The sequence below is a fragment of the Myotis myotis genome, unplaced genomic scaffold (assembly GCF_014108235.1).
Source record: "Myotis myotis isolate mMyoMyo1 unplaced genomic scaffold, mMyoMyo1.p scaffold_m19_p_1, whole genome shotgun sequence".
Lineage (NCBI taxonomy): Eukaryota > Metazoa > Chordata > Mammalia > Chiroptera > Vespertilionidae > Myotis > Myotis myotis.
Genome location: NW_023416313.1, coordinates 199,466,872 through 199,492,682, shown reverse-complemented (window position 1 = coordinate 199,492,682; position 25,811 = coordinate 199,466,872). Strand labels below are relative to the sequence as shown.

The window sequence follows — 25,811 nt, the reverse complement described above, 5'->3', positions numbered from 1 at the left end:
AAACTGTATTACAAAGCCACTGTTCTTAAAACAGCTTGGTACTGGCACAAGAACAGACATATAGATCAATGGAATAGAATAGAGACCCCAGAAATTGACCCAAACCACTATGCCCAATTAATATTCGACAAAGGAGGCAAGAGCATACAATGGAGTCAAGACAGTCTCTTCAATAAATGGTGTTGAGAAAATTGGACAGATACATGCAAAAAGATGAAACTAGACCACCAACTCACACCATACACAAAAATAAACTCAAAATGGATAACAGACTTAAACATAAGACGGAAAGCCATAAAAATACTAGAGGAATCCACAGGCAGCGAAATTGCAAACATATGCCGAAGGAATTTCTTCTCTGATAATGCTCCTACGGCAATGGAAACTAAAGAGAAAATAAACAAATGGGACTACATCAAAATAAAAAGCTTTTGCACAGCAAAAGAAACCATCAACAAAACAGCAAGAAGACCCACTACATGGGAGAACATATTTGCCAATGATACCACCGATAAGGGTTTAATTTCCAACATTTACAGGGATCTCATGAAACTTAACAAAAGGAAGATAAACAATCCAATAAAAAAAATGGGCAACGGACCTAGATAGACACTTTTTGAAAGAGGACATACAGAAGGCTGAAAGACATATGAAAACATGCTCAAAGTCACTAATTATACGAGAGATGCAAATCAAAACGACAATGCGTTATCATCTCACACCTGTCAGAATGGCTATCATCAACAAATCAACAAACAACAAGTGTTGGAGAGGATGTGGAGAAAAAGGAACCCTTCTGCACTGCTGGTGGGAATGCAGACTGGTGCAGCCACTGTGGAGAACAGTATGGAGCTACCTCAAAAAACTAAAAATGGAACTCCCATTTGACCCAGTGATCCCACTACTAGGAATATATCCCAAGAAACCAGAAATGCCAATCAGAAAGGATATATGCACCCCTATGTTCATAGCAGCACAATTCACCATAGCTAAGATTTGGAAACAGCCTAAGTGCCCATCAGCAGATGAGTGGATTAGAAAACTGTGCTTTGGTAAAAAAAAAAAAAAAAGGAACTCTTGCCTTTTGCAACAGCATGGATGGAACTGGAGAGCATTATGCTAAGTGAAATAAGCCAGTCAGAGAAAGATAAATACCACATGATCTCACTCATTTGTGGATTATAGAGAACAACATAGACTGATGAAAAGGGACAGATACAAAGACTGAGAAACAGCGATCAGGGTATCAATCCCCAGAAGGAAAGTAGGGCAAGGCGGGGGTAAGGGGAAGAGATCAACCGAAGGACTTGTATACATGTATATAAGCCAAACCAATGGACATGGACAACAGGGGGATGGGAGCATGAGTGTGCGGGGCGGGGGGGGGTGGGGGAGGTTGGGGGTTAATGGGGGGGATGAGGACACATTTGTAATACCTTAACTAATAAAAAAAAATGCATTTGTTGAAGAAGAAAAAAAATACTTGTAGTTTTAACATATTTGTGATTATATACTATGGACTATTGTTTTAATTTTTATATTTTATTGTCTCTATTATGTTTTCATATATGTGATACATCAAAATGACAGAGTTGTATGTAATTTATAAAGCATAAATAATATAATGAACACCTGCAGAATTATTCTAACTTTTATGCAAAATTCTTAAAAGTCCAGAGCTGATAAATTTATAGAAAAGCCAATGATTCTTTAAGTGACCCCACGATGGCAGCAAAGAGTAAAGAAGGATTTGATACCATGTTCTGGGCTTGAACAGTAACATAATGAGCACTCCTAGTCTGTGGCATTTATATCTCAGTTGAATTTAAACCATGACTTTGAGACAGGCATGAGATTGTTCTGTTCAAGCGATATAATGAAGGCCCAATGAGGCTGGAAAGTAATGAGTAGGATGGCAAGCAACTAGGAGAAAATTTCAGATGTTGAGAGAGGCCAGAGCATATACTAGTAAGTCCTTAAGGATGTGTAAGTAATTAAGACATCTTAGTTTTACTTGAAACTATAGAAAGGTTTCAAGCAGAAGAGTGACATGATCTGATCTGCATTTTTAAAATATCACTTTGGTTACTGTATGGGGAAGGGATTGTAAGAATACAAAAGTTCAAGCAGGGTGGGCCAGTCAGGAGGCTACTGAAAAGATCCAAAAGAGAGATTCCTGAGGCTTAGACTAGGGAGGACTTAGAGGAAAATACAGAGCAGATGGATGCAAAATCTATTTTAGAGATAGCACTGCTAATACCTCCTAAATGGGAAGGGAAGTGTAATAGTTAGAAAAACAGTGGACCTCGGGCAAGCCCAAAGCTTGGGCCTACAGAAGGATGCTGTTGGGAAAATGACCTTCACTTCATTCAATATTTATTGCATCAATTATTTGTACCTGTAAATAAACAAAGAAGTCTGTAGCTAGAAGTTCCAGAAAAAATCAGGTATGAGGGGGGTAGGTGTGGGCTAGAGCAGATCTATGGGGGAAAAGGGGGGACATCTGTAATACTTTCAATAATAATAGAGATACATTTTTTAAAAATCAGGCATGAGTGAGGGACAAGAAACATTGCTGGGGTCCAACCCCAGCAGGTCCAGGGGTCCCCAGAGGTGTGGACAGAGTCAGCAAAGAAGGAATGACATGGAGACAGCGTTCAGTTGATCAGCAGCCTAGCCAGGATCTCTAGCCAAGTTCTGGTCAGGATCTCCAGCGAAGTTCTTGTTAGCATCTCCAGCCAGGTTCTGTGTCTATATTCTCTTGCTAGGTTCTCCAGCCAGGTTCTCCAGCCAGGTTCTGTAGCCATGTTCCCTCGCTAGGTTCTCCAGCCAGGTTCTGTCACCAGGTTCTAGTCAGGTTCTCTTGCCATGTTCTATCCAGGTTCTGTACCAGGTTCTGTCTCTAGGTTCTTCAGCCAGGTTCTCTCGCTAGGTTCTGTCTCTAGGTTCTGTGGCCAGTCTCTGTCCAGGATCTTTTGCCATGTTCTGTCTCTAGGTTCTGTCCCTAGGTTGTGGCCAGTTTCTGTCCAGGATCTTTTGCCATGTTCTCTCCAGCAAAGTTCTTCTGTCTCTAGGTTCTGTGTAGGTTCTGTGTCTAGGTTCTGTGTCCTGTTGTCTTGTTACATCTGTATTTATACCAGCTGATTCCAATCCTATCAATCTCTATTCCAAAGGTTAGGGCGTTTCTTATCTCCATTCCAGGGAGTAAAGATTATGTAGCTTAAGCATGGTTGTTCATAGTTAAAGTGATTAATTACCCGCCTGGCACTTAGTTAAGGGGTTTTATTCCCTCCCTAACTTCAGGGGAAAATCCCTACCTGGGGAAACAACCTTTCTCAGAGAGGTGACCTTGGTTAAAACACATAGTGCCAAGAAGGTGAGCAAACATATTAAGAACAGTATGCCATATATGCCAGGTCCCTTGAAACAACAAGGATGGATAGGCTCCCGGCAAATTCCCCCTTTTTTATTTTTTAAAAGCAGGCATTAAAAAGAAAAACCCCAAATGCTCTCTTGTATCCATTTTAAGAGTAGGATTGGTGCTTTCCGCTATTACCTGAGTCCTGATCTATCACCCCAGGGAGAGCTTGCCAATCCTGCACTTTCCAGGGGTGGAAAGGCTGCAGTGGGGTTAAGGATAAGGCTCCTTGGGCCTACCTCCTCCCATGCCTTTACATTTACCTTTCCTTCCTCAGAAAAGCATGGACATACTTCTTGTATAAAACGTTCTGTCTGACTGGGAGTAACCTTAATTCCTCTGCTAGCAAGCATATGTGTTAAAAGATCAATACAGAGTCTTATTTCTTTAGACTCAGTATGGCACATCTTCTTAATCTAAAGATCAATACAGAGTCTTCTTTCTTTGGACTCAGTATGGCACATCTTCTCAATCTAAGTTCTGTACTATCCACCTTCTTACCCTACTTATCCTCTATAGGGGGGTTGGAGTCCTATCCATCCCGAGTGTGGGGTTCTCAATGGGGGGGGGGGGGGGGCTTACCTCGGGGAATCCTGTTCCAGGGGTTCCCAAAGGTGTGGACGGAGTCGGCGAAGACTATCCACCCTCTTCCTACGGTGGAGTCCTATCCATCCCGAGAGTGGGGCTTACCTAGGGGTCCCTGTTCGGGCGCCAGATGCCGGGGTCCAACCCCAGCAGGTCCAGGGATCCCCAAAGTTGTGGACGGAGTCGGCGAAGAAGGAATGACACGGAGACAGCATTCAGTTGATCAGCAGCCTAGCCAGGATCTCTAGCCAGGATCTCCAGCGAAGTTCTGGTTCGGTTTTCTCACTAGGTTCTCCTGCCAGGTTCTCCAGGTTCTCCAGCCAGGTTCTGTAGCCATGTTCCCTCGCTAGGTTCTCCAGCCAGGTTCTGTCCAGGTTCTCCAGCCAGGTTCAGTCACCAGGTTCTAGTCAGGTTCTCTTGCCATGTTCTATCCAGGTTCTGTAGCCAGGTTCTCTCGCTAGGTTCTGTCTCTAGGTTCTGTGGCCAGTTTCTGTCCAGGATCTTTTGCCATGTTCTCTCCAGCAAAGTTCTTCTGTCTCTAGGTTCTGTGTCTAGGTTCTGTGTCCTGTTGTCTTGTTACATCTGTATTTATACCAGTTGATTCCAATCCTATCAATCTCTATTCCAAAGGTTAGGGCGTTTCTTATCTCCATTCCAGGGAGTAAAGATTATGTAGCTTAAGCATGATTGTTTGTAGTTAAAGTGATTAATTACCCGCCTGGCACTTAGTTAAGGGGTTTTATACCCTCCCTAACTTGAAGGGAAAATCCCTACCTGGGGAAACACCCTTTCTCGGAGAGGTGACCTTGGTTAAAACACATAGTGCTAAGAAGGTGAGCAAACATATTAAGAACAGTATGCCATATATGCCAGGTCCCTTGAAACAGCAAGGATGGACCGGCTCCTGGCAAAACATATTTAACATCTCCATCCCCACATCCCCAGGAGAAAGGCAAAATAATGCTTCTAAAACATGGCAGCATCCACCTGTATGGCTACAGGTGATTTAGCCATAATTGTACATCATCATAGGTAACGCAGAGGGATCTGGAAACCCATACCTCTATCTGGTAGCATGCTATGTTATTTCCTGGTTTCTATAACCATTTATTTGAATATCAGTATATTTTGCCATTAAAGAAACATAACATACTATAACTGCCTGTTTGTGTCTTGACTTTCAATTATATCACTTCTGTTGAACAACCCTTAAGGGGAGGATGTATCCCTGATTTTAATCTTAAAGGTGGAGAAGACTAGGGATAATACAGGTTTTGGAAGAAAACTAAAAAATTCTGTTAGGAACATTCTGTTAAATTTGAGATGACTATTAGACATTAAAGGGATGATGTGAAGTAGACAGGTAGCTATAAAAGGTTGGAGTTCTATGTTTCAGCATGATCAGCCCATTAATTATATTTAAAACGATAAAATTAGATGAGCTCACACAAAAAATTAAAAATAGAACTACCAGATAACCCAGCAATTCCACTTCTGGGTATTTATCCAAAGAAAATAAAAACACTAATTCAGAAAGATATTTGTATCACTATGTTCACTGTAGCATTTATTTACAACAGCCAAGATATCGAAGCAAGTAGTCTTGCTTATGATGAGTGTCTTGGTAGATGAATGTTTAAAGATATGATAAATGGCCCTGGCTGGGTGGCTCAGTTGATTGGAGTGTTATCCCGTACACCAAAAAGATTGCAGGTTCAATTCCTGCACATCCATAGGTAGCAGGTTCCATCTCTGGTCGGGGCAAATATGGGAGACAACAAATCAGTGTGTTTTTTTGTTTGTTTGTTTCTCTCTCTCTCTCTCTCTCTCTCTCTCACACACACAGAATCAACAGAAACATATCCTTGGGTGAGGATTAAAAAAGAAATAAGCCTGGCTGGCGTGGCTCAAAAGTTGAGCATCAACCTATGAACCAGGAGTTCACAGTTCAATTCCCGGTCAGGGTTGTGGGCTTGACCTCCAATGTGGGGCGTGCAGAAGGCAGCTGATCAATGATTCTCTCTCATCATCGATGTTTCTATCACTCTCTCCCTCGCCCTTCCTCTCTGAAGTCAATAAAAAATATATTTTTAAAATAAAAATAAATAAAAAAAAAAATAAACCCAGCCCTAGCTGGTTTGGCTCAGTGGATAGAGTGTTGGCCTGTGGACTCAAGGGTCCTACGCTTGATTCTGGTCAAGGGTTCATGCCCGGTTGTGGGCTTGATTCCCAGTAGGGGACGGACAGGCAAGAGACAGCCAATTGATGTTGATGCATTGATGTTTCTATCTCCCTCTCCTGCCTCTCTAAAATAAATAAAAACATATTTAAATAAATAAATATGTGATATATGTGTCATACACACACACACACACACATATATATACAATGGAATGTACTCAGTAATAAAAAAGAATGAAATCTTGCCATTTGTGACAACATGGGATGGACCTAGAGCAGCGGTTCTCAACCTGTGGGTCGCGACCCCTTTGGGGGTCGAACAGCCCTTTCACAGTGGTCACCTAAGACCATCAGAAAACACATATATAATTACATATTGTTTTTGTGATTAATTACTATGCTTTAGTTATGTTCAATTTGTAACAATGAAATTGGGGGTCACCACAACATGAGGAACTGTATTAAAAGGTCGCGGCATTAGGAAGGTTGAGAACCACTGACCTAGAGAATATTATGCCAAGTAAAATAAAGTCAGTCAGAGAAAGACAAATATTGTATGATTTCACTTCATGTGGAATTTAAACAAAAAACAAACAAAACAAAAACAGCCTCACAGATTCAGTGAACAAACTGATAGTTGCCTGAGGCAAGAAGGGGTGGGAGGATGGATGAAAAAGGTGAAGGAAAATAAGGGCACAAAATTCCAGTTATACATTAAATAAGCTACAGAGATGTGGTGTACAGCACAGAGAATATAGCCAATAATACCATAACTTTGCATGATGACACTGTCAGGTATATAAGTACTGAAGCACTGTTGTACACATAAAACTAATATAACATTGTATGCCAACTATACTTTAATTAAAAAAAAATTAAATAATCAGTTCTCCTAAACATTAGATGACATCACTTAGAAAAAGAATGTAGATTAGAGGACATACTAGTAAATTAGTGGTCCATGGACCCAACTGCTGATACACAGACATGTTTCATTTTTTTGTCTCCACGTTTAAAAACTTGTGCCAGAAGTTAAAATTAGTAGAGTTCACATTTTAAAAAATCTATATTCCAAGTTTTTCTTTAAAGAACTGAATGATCTGGCAACACTTGGCTTGAACAGTATAGCAGCTTTCCCAAGTCTTCTCAACACTGAAGCCAACTGTCATCTTCCATTTATCATTATATTTGTATACCACTGTTTTTCTAGTACAAAGAAGTATTTCTCAGGGTCCATGTCTCTCTCAAAACTAGGAAAATGAAAGATAGACCATAGAGGCCTTCTGTTTAAAGAAGAAAAAGGGAGGAAACATATTTCTTTGAAATTTAAGAATGTTCCTATGCATTCGAAATACAATCACTCTACATCGCTCATTTGCATGTCCTATCTGGAGCTTGTAGGCATCTGAGTTTGCTATCCCTGGGGTGGAGAGAGAAGAGACCAAGCCTGAGCCATCTCAGTATTTCGATGCAAGGTAGAAGAGGGATAAGAAAAGAAAAGGAGGAAAGAACAGTAAGATAGGAAATAGGAGAGTGTGAAGGTATGAAAGCTAAGAAGAGACTGTCTTGCGTAGGAATTGTGCAGATGTTTTTGAGAACTAGAATAATATGAATCCAAATAAGTGTTCACTAGATCAGAAAACAAGAAAGCCACCAACTTGACCAGTTTCAGTGGAGTATGATAGAATGTCATTAAAGTAGGGTGAAGATTAAGGTATAGCAAGAGACTAGAAGAAAAGAAATAACAGAGAAAAAGTAGAAATCAATAAAATAGAACACACACAATAACGAAGATCAACAAAGCCAGAAGTTGGTTCTTTGAAAAGACTAATAAAATAGATAAACCCATGGAAAGAGTAATCAAGAAAAAAAGAGAGAAGCACAGCCCTGACCAGTATGGCTCAGTGGATAGAGCGTCGGCCTGCGGACTGAAGGGTCCCAGGTTTGATTCTGGTCAGGGGCATGTACCTTGGTTGCGGGCACATCCCCAGTGGGAGTTGTGCAGGAGACAGCTGATAGATGTTTCTCTCTCATCGATATTTCTAGCGCTCTGTCCCTCTCCCTTCCTCTCTGTAAAAAAAAATCAATAAAATATATTTTTTTTTAAAAAAAGAGAGAAGCACAAATAAGCAAGAATGTCAAAAATGAAAAAGATGCCATCCCTACATATCCATCAGACAGGGGAGGAAAAAAACTGTTGGAGGATATTATAAACAAGTTTATGCCTGTAATTTAAAATTTTGATAAGACAGATTTAAATCAAAAATATAATTTATCAAGACAGACATGAATAAATAAAAAATATGAATAGCCTGAAACTATTTTTTAAAAAGTGTATCCATAATCCAAAAACTTCCCTTAAAAGAAAACTCCAGCCGAAACCGGTTTGGCTCAGTGGATAGAGCGTCGGCCTGCGGACTGAGAGGTCCCGGGTTCGATTCCGGTCAAGGGCATGTACCTGGGTTGCGGGCATATCCCCAGTGGGAGATGTGCAGGAGGCAGCTGATCGGTGTTTCTCTCTCATCGATGTTTCTAACTCTCTATCTCTCTCCCTTCCTCTCTGTAAAAAATCAATAAAATATATTTAAAAAAAAAAAAAAAAAAGAAAGAAAACTCCAGCCGAAACCGGTTTGGCTCGCTGGATAGAGCGTCAGCCTGCGGACTGAAGGGTCCCGGGTTCGATTCCGGTCAAGGGCATATACCTGGGTTGCGGGCATATCCCCAGTGGGAGATGTGCAGGAGGCAGCTGATCGGTGTTTCTCTCTCATCGATGTTTCTAACTCTCTATCTCTCCCCTTCCTCTCTGTAAAAAATCAATAAAATATATTAAAAAAAAAAAAGAAAACTCCAGATGGCTTCACTAGTAGATTCTAATAAAAAAATCTAAGGAAAAGAAAATGATAAAAAAAAAAAAAAAAAAAAAAACAAAGCCGAAACCGGTTTGGCTCAGTGGATAGAGCATCGGCCTGCGGACTGAAGGGTCCCGGGTTCGATTCCGGTCAAGGGCATGTGCCTGGGTTGCAGGCACATCCCCAGTGGGAGATGTGCAGGAGGCAGCTGATCGATGTTTCTCTCTCATCGATGTTTCTAACTCTCTGTCTCTCTCCCTTCCTCTCTGTAAAAAATCAATAAAATATGTTTAAAAAAAAAGAAAATGATAATCTTACATAAACTCTTCCAAAGAACACAAAAATAAGGAGCAACCCTAACTCATATGAGGCCAGCATAACTTTTTAAAAATCCTCACCCAAGGCTGTTTTTATTGATTTTAGAGAGAGAAGCAGGGGGGGGGGGCACATATTTGGGAGAGAGAAACATCAATCAGTCAGTTGCCTCCTGTAAGCGCCCTGACTGGGGATCGAACCCACAACCTAGATATGTGCCCTGACCAGGAATGGAACCTGCAACCTTTTGGTGTATGGGAAGACACTCTAAGACATGCTTAGAGAGAGGAAGTGGGGGGGGGGGGGGGAGAGAGAGAGAGAGAGAGAGAGAGAGAGAGAGAGAGAGAGAGAGATTGATCTGAAGGAGAAATATCAATTGGTTGCCTTCCGTACATGCCTGGACCGGGCCCTGCTGGGTAGCTAAATTGGTTAGACTATTATCCCGATACACCAAGGTTGAGGGTTTCATCTCCCTGGAGAGAATGAAAGAATCAACCAATGAATGCATAAATAAGCGGAACAACAAATCAATGTTTCTCTCTAAAAAACAAAAAACATCAAAAACAGTTGCAAACAATGAGCACACTCATACACTACTGAGGGTGAATTAGTTCAAACTAACTTATAAACAATTTGGTATTATCTATAAAAATTGTATATATACAAACTCTATGACCCAGGACTCCACTCACAGATAAACATGCCCAATAGTACAGAATTCAGCATTCTTTGTAAGCGTCCCAAACGGTAAACAACCCGAATGTTCATTAATGTTAGGATGGATGAATAAACAATGATATATTTGTATAATGGACTATTGTATATACGGCAATGAGTCACAGTCACACACAACATAGGTAAATCTCACAAACTAAAAGTTGAACAAAAGATACCAGACACAAAAGAATATATATTTGATTATTTCAATTATGTTAAATTTAAAAAGGCAAAATTAAATTACAGTACATGCTTGAGTAGTAAAAGTATAAAAGAAAAACAAGAAAGTAAGTACTATAAATCAGGGTAACCTTAGAGGGGAGGGAGGGAATAATGATTATAAGAGGTACAAGGGGAGATTCTGGGGTACTAGCAATTTTGTTTCTTGACCTAGTTTCTAGATACACAACTACTCTCTTTAGATAAATCATTTCGCTGTTTATTTTTGTTTCAGGTACTTTTCTTGATACTTTTTTTCACAATAAAAAAGGTTTAAAGAAAAAAGATTCGGGGAGCAAGTTAAACAGCAGATTAAACAAAGCTAAAGAAATAAAAAGGGGGAACTGTGAAAAAGACTCAAAGAAATTGTATAGAATAAATCCAGAGAGATTAAGATATATTAAATGTAAAAGTGATTACCAGACATGTAGGTTAGCATAAAAAGTTGAAAATGTAGCCTGGCCGGAGTGGTTCAGTGGTTGAGCATCAGCCCTTGAACTAAGAGGTCACAGGTTCAATTCCCAGTCAAGGCACATGTCTAGGTTGTGGGCTCGATCCCCAGTAAGGGGTGTGCAGAAGGCAGCCTATCAATGGTGTTTCTAATCTCATGAATGTTCCTATTTTTCTATCCCTATCCCTTCCTCTCTCTCTAGAAATCAATAAAACCTATTTTTTAAAAAGGTTGAGAATGTAGCTGATCAAATTCCAGCAAGAAAAAGGAAGGGAGGGGGAGAGGAAGAAGAGAAGGAAGGGGAAGAGAAGGAAGGGGAGAAGAAAATGGAGAAGAAAACAGAGTAAAGACAATCTTTAAAGAGAATTTTAAAATTGCTAAAATATATCAATCCTTGTATCACTCTGAATCCCAAGCTGGAAATTCAGAAAGAAAACACCTAGTCTCATCACAATGAATTTTTAGAACCACAAACTCAAAGAGAAGACCTTAAAAGGAGCTACAAAAAATTAGATTACCTATAAAGAATCAACATGTAGACTAGCAGTGATTTTCAATAGCAACAATAGAAGCCAGAATATAATGAAAAACCATGTTAAAAATGATGATAAACTGCCAAACTAAACTTTTAGATCCAGTGAAAATATCTTCAAGATCAAGAGCAAAATAAAGACATTTTCAAAACAATGTTTATTATCAATGAGACCTCAAAAAATGAACTTCTAAAGTATGACCTTAAAGAAAACGACCCTAAAAAAAAAGGTCTGAGGTATAAAGACAAACTAGGCCCTGGCTGACTTAAAACATTGTCGTGATACACCAAGGTTGTGGGTGTGATTCCCGGTAAGGTCACATACAAGAATCAACCAGTGAGTGCCTAAAAGTGGAACAACAAATCAATGTTTCTCTCTCTCTCTCTCTCCCTCTCTCTCTCTCTCTCTCTCTCTCAAAATCAATAATTTTTTTAAAAAGACAAACTAAAACTAAAAAAAGGTAAATTCTTTGACTGTAAAACAAGAGCAAAAACAGTAACTAAACAAACGCACCAAAGTAAATGAAAGAGAAAGGGCAACAGAAATGGAAGAAAGGTTGAACAAGGATGGATGACTTTTTAATAAAGTTTTTCAGTGGCAGCAATCGGAGAAATGCAATCACTCCTCAAGGGAGACGTGGCATCAAGCATGAAATTAATACATATCAAGAGCCAAAATGAAGTGGGTTTTGTATTATTTGCCACTTTAACTTTTCCATGCCTCTGCTATAATTAAACCCTATTATTATTATAATTATTAAAATATATTTTATTGGTTTTTTTACAGAGAGGAAGGGAGAGGGATAGAGAGCCAGAAACCTCGACGAGAGAGAAAACATCGTGCAGCTGCCTCCTGCACACCTCCGACTGGGGATGTGCCCAAAACCAAGGTACATGCCCTTGACTGGAATCGAACCTGGGACCCTTCAGTCCGCAGGCCGACGCTCTCTCCACTGAGCCAAACCAGTTAGGGCAAACCCTATTATTATTAAGTCAATGGCTGTTAGTAACTATTCACTTCAGAATACCCGGTTGTTGTCATGTTTATACTTCATTTAGTTAGAATAATCAAGGTATTTGACAAATGTTAATTTTCCTAATCTACTAAAGCTCACTGTTTACTAATGTTTTCTTCTACTGTTGGTGTAAATATTTCTAAAAGGATATCATTTCTTATATAAAACTAGAGGCCCGGTGCACAAAAATTTGTGCACTTGGGCGGTCCCTCAGCCCAGCCTTTGCCCTCTCACAGTCTGGGACCCCTCGGGGGATGTCTACCTGCCAGCTGGCAGTCAGATATCCCTCTGACAGCCCCGGAGCCCTCGGGAGATGTCCACTTGCTAGCAGGGGGCAGGCCTAAGTTGCAGTTGGACATCCTTAGCACTGCTGAGGAGGTGGGAGAGGCTCCCGCCACCACCGCTGTGCTGGCAGCCATCAGCCTGGCTTGTGGCTGAGCAGAGCTCCCCCTGTGGGAGCACACTGACCACCAGGGGGCAGCTCCTGCATTGAGCATCCACCCCCTGGTGGTCAGTGTGTGTCATAGTGACCAGTCATTCCCAGTCATTCTGCTGTTAGAGTCAATTTGCATATTATCCTTTTATTATATAGGATAGAGGCCTGGTGCACGGGTGGGGGCCTCTGAAGGGTGTCCCGGATCAGGGCGGGGGTCCCGCTGGGGTGCCTGGACAGCCTGGGTGAGGGGCTGAGGGCCGTATTTAGGCTGGCCACACCCCCTTCAGGGTGGGGGTCCCCGCTGGTGTGCCTGGCCAGCCTGGGTCAGGGACTGATGGCTGTTTTCAGGCTGGCCACGACCCCTGGCAACCCAAGCTCCCAGCCTCTGCTTTTTTTTTTCTTTTTTCAGCGCCTCCTTGAGCGGAGGACAGGGCGGGCTGGAAGCAGGTATCTGGGGTTTATCTATCTTCTATAATTGAAACTTTGTAGCCTTTATCGGAGACCAGGGCCAGCCAGGGCAGGTGGGAAGCTTGGCTTCCTCCATCGCCAGGGGCAACCCAAGCCTCCTGCTCACTCCAGCTCTGTGGCTGTCGCCATCTTAGTTAGGTTAATTTGCATACTAGCTCCTGATTGGCTGGTGGGTGTAGCAGAGTGGCAGAGTGATGGTTAATTTGCATTTTTCTCTTTTATTAGTGTAGATAAAAGTGCCTAATTCTGTCTTTCTTTTATTTTTTGATGTTTTTAGAGAGAGAAAAACATCAATTTGTTGTTCCACTTATTTATGCATTCATTGGTTGATTCTCGTATGTGCCCTGACCAGGGAATCGAGCTCACAACCTTGGTGTATCGGGATAATGCTCTTACCAACCAAGCTATCCAGCCAGGGCCTCCAATTCTTTTTGATGGCCCAAGGTCATTTGTATAAATTACTACTATTGATGATAAAAGAAATACCCTCAGTAGCTAAGGTGTAGGACCTGTGTGACTACTAAAATATCCCCACACTGTCAGGTGTTCTCTTTTTGGTCATCATTGTATTGACATCTAGTAGGCACTCCTATCAACCTTGATCTGATTTTGTGGCAAATATTCTGCTTAAAGCTTCTTTTGATTACATTTTCTGGTTCCTGGCTATATTCTAGATATCCAGAAAACAAATAACAGAGATTCTTAGTAAGGTATAACACTAAATTAGTAAGATGATACTTCTGAGTAATTTATATTTTTGTAATATCTTCTGTTTCAAGATTAAAGTTCACTCTGTGAATCAGAATGACAGAAGCATAAGTGTGCCATATTATCATCATCACAACCATGCAACAACTCCCCCAAAGTTAACAGCCATTAGAAAAAGTAACCAGATGGTGAAGAAGGCCCTTGGCCTCCAATGCTAGTTACCAGTTTTGTGGCCTTTGGTTAGTAACTAATCCTTTTTATGCCCTGATTTCCTATCTGTAAAAGTGAGGATAGTTATAGCATTTCCCTACATAGAATTATTAAGAGAATAAAATTAAACTAAATGAAATGATCAAACAAAAAGGCATATTACCTGGCTTAGAGTAAACAATATTTCAAATTACCTTTTAAAATTCTGACTTGTATAATAATTCCCATTTAATAGACTTCCTTAATGAACTTCTCCATGGCATCCTTATAAAATGCTATTAAAAATATTAATAGTAGCTAGTATTTAATGATCACTTATTATATGTTAAAATTGTGCTAAAGGCTTTATAGAGGCTATCTGAACCCTTAGAAATTCCCTGTGAGGTAGATACCATTAAATTCCAATTACAAAAAAGTACACTGGGGCTTGAACTTATTTAAGTAGCATGTCCAAGTTCACAGAACGGTAAGTGGTGAACATGGAACTCATATGGATCTGCTTGACTTCAGAATCTATGATTATGAGCATTCCCTTATCCTGAGAAGCAACTTCTGTTAAAGTCTACTTACCAGCAAGTTGAGAACAAGCTAATCTTTAATCTTATCCTTTACCTGATGACTCAAGACCTCTAGTTGGAAAAGCAGACATGATTTGTCTTATTTTTGCTTTTTAACTTACCCACTCACAGTCGATTCCAAGTACTGGAATATCTTCTAACCCACTCCTAAGCAAGGGTTCAACTTGATCCCACTCTGCCTCCTGAGACACAGTGACCACCTTTGCTTCCAGGATCCTCTCCTCCCATGAGGCTCTGGGGGCACTGGAAGGCAACTGGTCCCCTTCTGGCGGGGGCAGCTCGCTCCTGCTTGGAGCTTGCTGCTGCTGCTGCTGCTGCTGGTGCTGGTGTTGCTGCAGCTGGTGCTGCTGCTGCTGCTGCTGCTGCTGCTGCTGCCACCAGGCTCCACGGCTGCTCCTACTCCTCCGGCGCTGGATGCCTTTCCACAGGACAAATGCCCCCACTGCCGCACCAAGAAGAGTGGTCACTGTCAAAGCCACCAAGTGTCTAGACATCTTCAACTTTGCTGCTGTTTAGGAAAGCATATAACTAATCCCACAATCTGCAAAACAAATGGTAACAATAATTTTACACACAGAATTTAAGCCTATATGGAAAGACATTTCCACTAAAACTTGGGGGTTGTACCACTTACAATCCATGTGCCCACAAACTAAAAAATTGTTACAAATTTTGACATGAAACAGTTGTATTTTAATTTTTTCACTTTTTTACATTCACTACTTCATCTCTGTCTCCATTCTCTCCTAAGAAAACCCTCCTGCCCTCTACCAGTTTCCCAGGGCTCTCTTAATCATATAAATCATATAAATTAAAACAGAATAAGCTAGCCCAGCCAGCATGGCTCAGTGGTTGATTCCTGGTCAGGGCACAAGCCTGGGTTGCAGGCTCAATCTCCAGTATGGGTCATGCAGGAGGCTTCTGATCAATGATTCTTTCCCATCATTGATGTTTCTATCTCTCTCTTCCTCTCTGAAATCAATAAAAATATATTTTAAAAAATAAGAAAAAATAAAACAGAATTAAGCTATACTCTAGCTTTCACTTACTGATATGTTAGTGAATAAATTTTTGCTAATGGACCTTCTTCAAGGTGTTTGCACTTTAAACCTTCAATCTCTAACAAGAATTGAGTGGAAATTTCTGCTTCAATAAAAATCTAATCATTAGCAAGTTGGTGGGGAGATTTTTTTACTTTTCTGCAAGGTGTAGGTAGTGGGAGAATGAAGCAAATGGCTTGAGAAAACATGGATCTTCTTGCACCAGAAATCTCAGTAGTTCTCCATAGAAACAGACTCGGATATTGAGGGTAAGCTAGGGCAGTACAAAGGAACGAGGGGCCTCCAAAAGGAATAGGACAGAACCTTGAGAGAGTTCCAAGATGCTCAGGAGGAGGTTGCAAATTGAAATGTCCACAGGGTCAAGACAGGAGAATATACATAAGTAAAGCAAGCCAAGTGAAAGAAAATGGACACAGACACCCTGTTAAATAGTCACCTACTGCATAACAACATTTTGGTCAATGATGAACTGTACATACAACGGTGGTCCCACCTATACTAATAAAAGCGTAATATGCTAATTAGAATGGACATCCTTCCAGACAAAGCCAAGGTGGCGGGGGCCGAGGTAGAGGCAGTTAGGGGCGATCAGGCTGGCAGGGGAACAGTTAGGGGGCTATCAGGCCGGCAGGGGGGGCAGTTAGGGGGCAACCAGGCCAGCAGGGGGGCAGTTAGGGGGTGATCGGGTCGGCAAGCAGAGGCAGTTAGGGGCGATGAGGCAGGCAGGCAGGCAAGCAGTTAGGAGCCAGTGGTCCCAGATTGGAGAGGGTACAGGCCGGGCTGAGGGACCTTCCCCCCCCATCCCCGCACGAATTTCGTGTACTGAGCCTCTAGTAAAATTATAATTTAAAATTCCTATTGTCTAGTGCAGTGGTCAGCAAACTGGTTCACGAGCCACATGCGGCTCTTTGGCCCCTTGAGTGTGGCTCTTCCACAAAATACCACGTGCGGGCGCGCACATACAGTGCGATTGAAACTTCGTGGCCCATGCACAGAAGTCAGTATTTTGTGGAAGAGCCACACTCAAGGGGCCAAAGAGCCGCATATGGCTCAGGAGCCGCAGTTTGCCGACCACTGGTCTAGTGACACTGTTGCTGTCATAATATAGCACAATGCATGGCTCACATGTTGTGGTGACACAGGTGTAAACAAACCTGCTACACTGCCAGTTATAAAAAAGTACAGCACATACAATCACGTACAGTACATAATACTTGATAACAAAGGACTATGCTACTGGATTTTGTATTTACTACATAATACGTTTTATTGCTATTTTAGACTGTACTCTTTCTACTTATTAAAAAAAGTTTGCTATAAAACAGTGTGTCGTTATGCCAGTAGCAGCCTTATACATCTCGTGTTTACTGTGTCTCTCAATGGCCATCATTTCGTCTTGTGCTTGATTTAATCTAGTGTTGTTTTGTACAGTAACATACTGTACAGGTTTGTAATCTATGAGTAATAGGCTCTACCATATAGCATAGGTATGTAATAGGCTATACCAGTGGTTGGCAAACTCATTAGTCAACAGAGCCAAATATCAACAGTACAACGATTGAAATTTCTTTTGAGAGCCAAATTTTTTAAACTTAAACTATATCGGTAGGTACATTGTTATTAACTTAACTAGAGTACTCCTAAGGCTTAGGAAGAGCCACACTCAAGGGGCCAAAGAGGTGCATGTGGCTCGCGAGCCGCAGTTTGCCGACCACGGCTACCATTCCCTATCCGATTGGGAATGATAGCCAGAAAATACAAAATACACATGAAAAAGATTGATATATTTAAACATAAAATTTAAAGCTTTGGTTCAACAAAGATGCCACATGGCTAAAGACAAGCAACAACTTTTCTTTTTTAAAATAAGTTTCTTTTTTAAATATGTTTTTATTTAGCCCTAGCTGGTTTGGTTCAGTGGATAGAGTGTCGGCCTGCGGATGGACTGGCTGCCTCTTGCACACCCACTATTGGGGATTGAGCCCAGAATCCCAGCATGTGCCCTGACCAGGAATCGAACCAGCAATGTCCTGGTGCATGGGATGACCTCAATCAATTGAGCCACATGGACTGGGCAAGACAAGCAACTTTAAGAAGCACTACATTGGAGATGAATATTTAAAACATATATAAATGACAAAAAGATTATTATCCAGAATATATAAAAACACTACTATCCTATCTAATAAAAGAGAAACATACAAATTAGCTATCCCTCCACTATGCCCAAGCCACGCCAACCAGCCAATGAGGAGTCAGTATGCAAATTAACCCAACAAATATGGCGGGTAATTTGCATACACAGAACAGAGTGGGAGAGCTGGCAACTTGGGGGGGATGGGGCTCCCTCAGTCAGGGAAAACCCAGAGCGTGGGGAACACCAGGAATTCTGGAAATAGTAGTTTTGGTGGCAGCTCCAGGACCGGAAGCGGAAGCCCAGAGCGCAGGGAGCACCAGGAATGCTGGGAATCGTAGTTCTGGTGGCAGACGGATCTCCTAGACCAGCGGTTCTCAACCTGTGGGTCGCGATCCCTTTGGCGGTCAAACGACCCTTTCATAGGGGTCGCCTAAGACCATCCTGCATATCAGATATTTACATTACGACTCATAACAGTAGCAACATTACAGTTACGAAGTAGCAACGAAAATAATGTTATGGTTGGGTCACAACATGAGGAACTGTATTTAAAGGGCCAGAAGGTTGAGAACCACTGTCCTAGACACTAGAGCAGTGATTCTCAACCTTCCTAATGCCACGACCCTTTAATACAGTTCCTCATGTTGTGGTGACCCCCAACCATAAAATTATTTTTTTAAAAAATATATTTTATTGATTCTTTACAGAGAGGAAGGGAGAGAGATAGAGAGCCAGAAACATCGATGAGAGAGAAACATCGATCAGCTGCCTCCGGCACATCTCCCACTGGGGATATGCCCGCAACCCACGCACATGCCCTTGACCGGAATCGAACCTGGGACCCTTCAGTCCGCAGGCCGATGCTCTATCCACTGAGCTAAACCGGCTTCGGCCATAAAATTATTTTTGTTGCTACTTCATAACTGTAATGTTGCTACTGTTATGAATCCTAATGTAAATATCTGATATGCAGGATATATTTTCATTGTTACAAATTGAACATAATTAAAGCATAGTGATTAATCAGGAAAACAATATGTAATTATATATGTGTTTTCCGATGGTCTTAGACAACCCCTGTGAAAGGGTCGTTCGACCCCCAAAAGGGTCGCGACCCACAGGTTGAGAACCGCTGCACTAGAGCAAAGTGAGCCCGGAGCAAGTTACTGTTGCGGTGGGGGATGTAGGGAAAGCAAAGGTGAGAGACATAAGTAAAACCAGAGTGTCTAGGAAAAATTAAAGGGAAGATATCCTAAAACTTCCAGGAAATCTCCACCAATTGAGCAAAGAAAAAAAAAAGCCTCTATTATTCTGTGAGCAACAAACCAAACTGGGTTGGGGGTCTCGGACAATTCGCTCATATGATTGCAAAGTCAGACAGAAACTCCCGGATTGGAGAGGGCTCCCCTGAGGGCTCCCAGATTGGAGAGGGTGCAGGTCGGGCTGAGGGACCCCCCCTCTACCCCCCCCCACTCCCCCCAGTGCACGAATCTTTGTGCACCAGGCCCCTAGTATGCATATAAAAAGACAACCCAATAGAAATGAGACATTTCTCAACGAGAAAATACACCTAACCAACAATCATGAAAACGTAATTTCACGCCCTGGCCAGTGTGGCTCGGTTAGGTGTTGTTCCAAAACTTTGGTGGTTCAGTTCCCAGTCAGGCACAAGCCCAGGGTGTGGCTCAATCCCTGGTAAGGGATGTGCAAGAAGCAGCCAAATCATGTTTCGATCTGACATCAATGTCTCTCTTTCTCCTTTCCTCTCTCTCTAAACATCAATTTAAAAATATTAAAAACAACAATATAATCTCACTAGTAACTACTTGAGACATGGTCATATGGGCACACAAACACATGGAGGATTTTCTATGCAACACTGTCTTAACAGTGAAAAACTGTAAGCAATGTACGGAATCTCACATACTACGGAATCTTCACATACTAGGGAATTTACAAAGTTGAAAGAATAAGGTAGATCTCTACATAATGACAAAGAAAAAGTTCTAAGACCAATTTTTAAGCACAAAAAGTCAAGTTGCTGAGTAGGTACAATACATCATATTTGTAAAATATACATTTGTGAAAGTTTAACACAAATATATTATTTTATATGTGCAAACACCTGTCCATATATATAAAGAAAAAGAAATAGAAAAGCACACCCCAAACAGTTCTTCCTTTTGGGCAAGCGACTAAAGAAGAAAAAAATGGAAATGGAAAGACACAGGTCAAAGAGCATCTATCCTGTTTTTAAAATTTCATCAGTGTTTTACAAGACTGTATGCACGCACTACAACTAAAATAAATATAGAAGAGTAAGTGCATTAGTGCCCTGGCTGGGTGGTTCAGTGGTTACAGCATCGCTCGCCCAGACTGCCTTTTCCATCCCTGGTCAGGGAACATACAAGAGTCAACCAGTGAACGCATAAATAAGTGGACCAACAAATCTGTGTTCCTCTCTCTCTTTCTCTAAAATAAATTTTTCACAAAAGGACACTATTAAAACAAGGTCAACTTGACCAAAATTAATCCTTCCTCCTCCATATTAAACCTCCTTTCTCCCGCAATTCTGATAATGAAGAAAACCTTTCGGTGCCGTTCCTTCCGTCCTTACAACTAAAACAGGCGATATAGTTAATAAGGTGTTTAGTAAGAGAGTTCGTCTGTGTCCCATGGTACGTCAAAAGCTTATAAAGGTTTGGGTTTGTTTACGTCTTAAAGACCGGGTATCGATTTTGTAACAAATGCTCATTAACGATCTATCCCAGGGATGAGAAAAAAACAAACAGGTGGCTCCCCAGCCAGGCCCGAAGCGGCGGGCGTGGCCTGGGCGGAAAGGGGTGGTGACCGCGGGGGGCGGGGGCAGGTCCCCACGAATCGCGCGAGGGAACTGCGACTGGACGCGCGGAACACGCAGCGCCCGAGGAGTTGCCAGGGGCTGCAGATGGCGCTTCCTTTTCACTGGTCAAGAGCCATGAAGGTGTGGTGGGTGCTTCTGAAGATTGAAGGGGTGCGAGGGGTTTCCCTGCGAGGGCGTGGGAGGCCCGTGCGCTTGGTGCGAGGAAGCCGCGCCGTGGGGCGGGGAGAGGGGCAGGGCCAAGTCGCTCCGGGACGGCAGGGTCCCCGCGATGAGTCGCCCCCACACACGGTGACATCATCAGCTCCACGACCCCTCTCCTCCATCCGCGCTGGAAACCCCCTCCGCCCCTCGCACAGGCCGGGTGAAGGGCCTCGCGGGCCGCGGACCCCCGCTTACCTGTGGCCCGGATCCCACCCGCACACCTGCGGCACCTCACGCTGAGGAGCTGGAACCTCCGCAGCCACCTGCGCGCACCCACCCGGATCCACTAGGGCCGAAACCACTTCCGGTCCTGCGACGGGCTCGGGGGACGTCATCCCCGCCGGGGTGATCAAGTGGGCGGCGCCATCTTGTACGGAAGCTGCTGGGGCAGCGGTTGCCTGGCCAGTTTCTTCACTGGGGAACAAAGGGTCGGTTACAATTCGAAAAGCTTATAACGTCTCTTGAGAAACATGGTGTTTTCTTTTTGTTTCCAGGGTGAAGTTTTTTTTCTGGAACCCTCACAAATGCCATAGGGAAACATCTAATTATCATTACTAATTAGCTCCAGGAGTGTTTTTCTGCTGTATTAATTTACTTAACTGTTAAATAATGAAGGTAAATAGGAGGGACACTTGTTTAAATAATGTATTGCTCACTAGCAGTGTATTTTGTACTATAGCCATTATAATAATTTATGCCTTCTTTTGTAACAACCACAATACCTTCCGTTTATATTGAAAATAGTTCACTCAGCCAGTCTTTATCAGCAATAAAGTATGTGCTGCAGCTGGTGTGTGCCGTGTCAGAGAATGTGTAAATCAGGAGAAATGAGGTGTGCATAAACAATATAAAGTATACTAATAGCTGCCATTGGTTGCGTATGTAATCACAGTGTGCTAGGAACTTTGCATATTTTATCTCACATAATCTTCATAATAACCTAGTAAAGCAGTACTATTTTTAGTGATATTTTGCATAAAATTAAGAAGGTTTAAGTAAATTTCTCAAGGCAACAAGTGAACATTGGAGCTGGGCATCAAACCTCAGTGCGTCTGGGTGCAAAGCTTGTTGCCCTCGGCCGCTGCAGTCCGTCCCCTCCAGCACAGGAAGAAGGCTCTAAGTTCCATTAGATACTAACCATAAAGGGGAAATTTCTGGCAGATGTAGGGGATTAACTCCCTCGTTTTAAAGAGTAAATGCAAATAATTAAAACCACAATGAGACACCATTACATACCCACCAGAAAGCCTAAAATGAAAAAAACAAAACAACAAAAATGACAGTATAGATCAAGTATTGGCAAGCTTGTGGGGCAACTGGAACTGTAATATGCTGCTGAAGGGAACATAAATTGGCACAATCCCTTTGTTGAAATGTTTGGCAGTGTCAGCTAAAGCTGAATAAATGTAAGCCCTTGTCCCCACAGTTTCACTCCTAGGTATGTACTCAACAGAAAAGTGTCCATATGTTCAGTAAAAGAACATGTATAAAAAAGGTCACACTCATACTTTGTACTAATCCTAAACTGGAAACACCCAAATAGCCCTGCTGTTAGAAGTCAAAGTGGTCATTAGTCTTGGTGGAGCAATGACTGGAGGAGAACATGGGAGGTTCATGAAGTGCTGGCAGTGTTCTATTACTTAGTCTGAATGCTGGTTTACATGTATTTCAGGAGGCATATTTGTGGTCACTTTTCTGAATGCATATATACTTCAATAAAAAAATGTTGCCCTAACCGGTTTGGCTCAGTGGATAGAGCGTCGGCCTGCGGACTCAAGGGTCCCAGGTTCGATTCCGGTCAAGGCCATGTACCTTGGTTGCGGGCACATCCCCAATAGGGAGTTGTTCAGGAGGCAGCTGATTGATGTTTCTCTCTCATCTATGTTTCTAACTCTCTATCCCTCTCCCTTTCTCTCTGTAAAAAATCAATAAAATATATATACTTTTTAAAATGTTAATGCCCTGGCCGGGTGACTCAGTTGGAGCGTTGTCCCATACACCAAAAAGTTGTAGGTTCTATCCCCATTCAGGGCACATACCTAGATTGCAGCCCCGATCCCTGATGTTTCTCACTCATGTTGATGATTCTGTTTCTCTCCCTCTCCCTCTCCTTCTCTCTTTCTCTCTCTCTCTAAATCAGGTGTGGGGAACCTTCTTTCTGCCAAGGGCCATTTGGATATTTATAACATCACTAGAGGCCCGGTGCATGAAATTCATGCATGGGTAGAGTACCTAGGCCTGGCTGGTGATCAGGGCTGATCAGGGCCATCCAGCTGCCGGCCAGGGCCTTCCTTCATTCCATGCTGCCCCCTGGTGGTCAGCACATATCATAGGAAGTGATCGGTCTTCCGGTCAAACTCCCACAGGGACAATTTGCACATTAGGCTTTTATACATATAGATTTGTGTGCCATACAAAAATATCTATTTAAAAATTAGCCTGCTGTATGTATTTGGTCAAACATTTAATTAACTCACCCTTATTGCCTTGGCAGGGCCAGACCAAATGATTTCATGGGCCTTATACAGCCTGCAGGCCAGACATTCCAAACCCCTGTTGTAAATCAGTAAAAACATATCCTTGTGTGAGGATTTTTTTTTAAATATTAAAACAAGTGTTTAATGAAATTAAAGGAGTGTCAAGTTTATAAAACCGATGGAAAAAAAGATCAGGAGAGAAGATAATAGCAGCAAACAAATGCCAATATAATTGTAGAGATAGATTAGAATGGCAGAATATTGACGTGTGAGGGATCCCATAATGGACTGTCTGTGTCCATAAGCAATCATCCTACATTGAAAACCCAGTCAACAAGACTCATCTGTGCATAAAGAATTTCCAATCAGCTTTTTAATACTTCACTCTTTGTCTTAGTCCATTTAGGCTTTTATAACAAAATACCATTGACTAAGTGGCTTATAAACAACAGAAGTTGGCTTATAAACAGAAGTTTATTTCTTACAGTTCTGGAGGCTAGGAAGTCCATGATCAAGGAGCCAACAGGTTTATTGCCTGGTAAGTAGCTGCCTCCTGGTTTATAGACATCTGTCTTTTTCATTGTGTCCTCACTTGGCCAAAAGAGTTGGGAACTCTGTTGGGCCTCTTTTGTAAGGTGCTAATCCCATTCATAAGGGCTCCACCCTCATGACTTAATCACCTCCTAAAGCCCCTGCCTTATGATACCATTATATTGGAGTTAGTTTACAACATATGAATTTTGAGAGGACATAAAATATTCAGTGTATAGCACCCTTAAATATGAAGATACCCAAGAATTATCAGTCATTGCAAGAATGCCTTCAATACTATTAACATTTTCTTTTTTAAAAATTATTTATTTTAATACATTTTATTGATTTTACAGAGAGGAAGGGAGAAGAATAGAGAGTTAAAAACTTCGATGAGAGAGAAACATCACGCCCCTTACTGGGAATCAAGTTGCAACCAAGGTACATGCTCTTGACCAGAATCAAACCCGGGACCCTTCAGTCCACAGGCCAACACTCTATCCACTGAGCCAAACCAGCTAGGGCTATTAACATTTTCGAAGGAACACATATAGATCTCCACCCAGCATTTTGAGATCACAGCTGTTTTTCAAACATACCAGGAAGATTTAAGAAAATTAATTTTTATTTAGGCCATTGTGCAACTTCCTAAAAATTGGGGGGGAAATGCTATCATACAGATCTCATTCTCTAACCATATTACAATTAAGTAAGAAATCAATAATAAAGTTACTATTTTTAGAACTCCATATATTTGGAGATTTAAAAAAACAACTGAAAGATCAAAGAAGAAATCTCAATGGAAATTTATAATATTAGATTTGAGAGGTAATAAAAATACTATATATGTGAGATTTATAGGTATAGGTAAATAATCTATGATTTTACACTAGAAAATAAGACTCAAAATTAATTATATAAGTGATTGGCTTAATACATTAGAAAAAAAAGCAAAAATCCAAAATTCTGTAGAAGAAAGAATATAAAGATCAGGGAATAAATTAAAATAGAAATAGATATAAGTAGCCAAAAAAACTAAGGTTAGATCTTTGCAAAGATAAAATAAAGCCCTGTGGGATGGAGCCAGATAAAAGATAATAAGAGCAAATAAATAATATTAGGACTAAATAATGTCCTGGCTCATGTGACTCAGTTGGGGATCATCCCATGCATGGAGAGGTCACTGGTTCGATTCCCAGTCAGGGAACATGCCCAGGTTTCTGGTTTGGTCTCCAGCAGGGGCTTGCAGGAGGAGGCTGCCATCTCTCTCATTGAGTTTTCTTTCTCTCCCTCTCCCTTCCTCCTTCTCTCTCTCAAATCAATAAAAAAAAACACACACCAAAAAACAAACAAAAAAAACACTTTTGTTTTAAAGGGTGGGACAGCCCGGCTCGTGTAGCTCAGCGATTGAGTGTTGACACACAGGAACCAAGAGCTCACTGGTTTGATTTCTGGTTAGGGCACATGCCCAGGTTTCCGGCTCGATCCCCAATAGGGGTGCATGCAGGAGGAAGGCAATCAATGATGTTCCTTTCTCATCGATGTTTCTATCTCTCTATTCCTCTTCCTTCCTCTCGCTCTCAAAATCAATAAAAACAGTAAAAAAGCCACTTTAAAAAGGGGGACATCACAAAATACAGCAGAGATTTAACAAACAAAAAAATATGAGCCACTTCATGCTAAAAATATTGATTATAGAAGGGAATGAAAAGACAAGCCACAGATTGAGAGCAAATATCTGAAAAACACACATTTAATAAAGATTTGTTATCCAGACTATACAAAGAACTTTTGGAAACTCAACAACCCAATTAAAAATGAATGAGAGACCTGAATAGACACTTCACCAAAAAAGATA

General features: G+C 41.6%; 1 protein-coding gene and 1 long non-coding RNA gene across 5 annotated transcripts in view; one reads left to right on the top strand and one right to left on the bottom strand.

The window, feature by feature from the left end:
- Nucleotides 1-25,811, bottom strand: part of EXD2 (exonuclease 3'-5' domain containing 2) — a 98,401-nt gene that overhangs the window by 41,388 nt on the left and 31,202 nt on the right. For 2 of the 4 annotated variants that reach the window (XM_036311107.1, XM_036311108.1), the window contains exons 1-2: nucleotides 21,141-21,499; nucleotides 14,785-15,224 (exon numbers count right to left, since the gene is read on the bottom strand). In XM_036311107.1, coding sequence (XP_036167000.1) covers nucleotides 14,785-15,177 — 393 coding nt within the window. In that variant the 5' untranslated portion in view covers nucleotides 15,178-15,224; nucleotides 21,141-21,499. Of the gene's footprint in view, nucleotides 1-14,784; nucleotides 15,225-21,140; nucleotides 21,500-25,811 lie in introns of those variants that run through there. The other 2 variants (XM_036311105.1, XM_036311106.1) reach the window with 2 other exon arrangements.
- Nucleotides 20,754-21,736, top strand: LOC118657173. The gene is made up of 2 exons (XR_004967905.1): nucleotides 20,754-20,864; nucleotides 21,101-21,736. It is a non-coding gene; the product is annotated as an uncharacterized LOC118657173 (long non-coding RNA).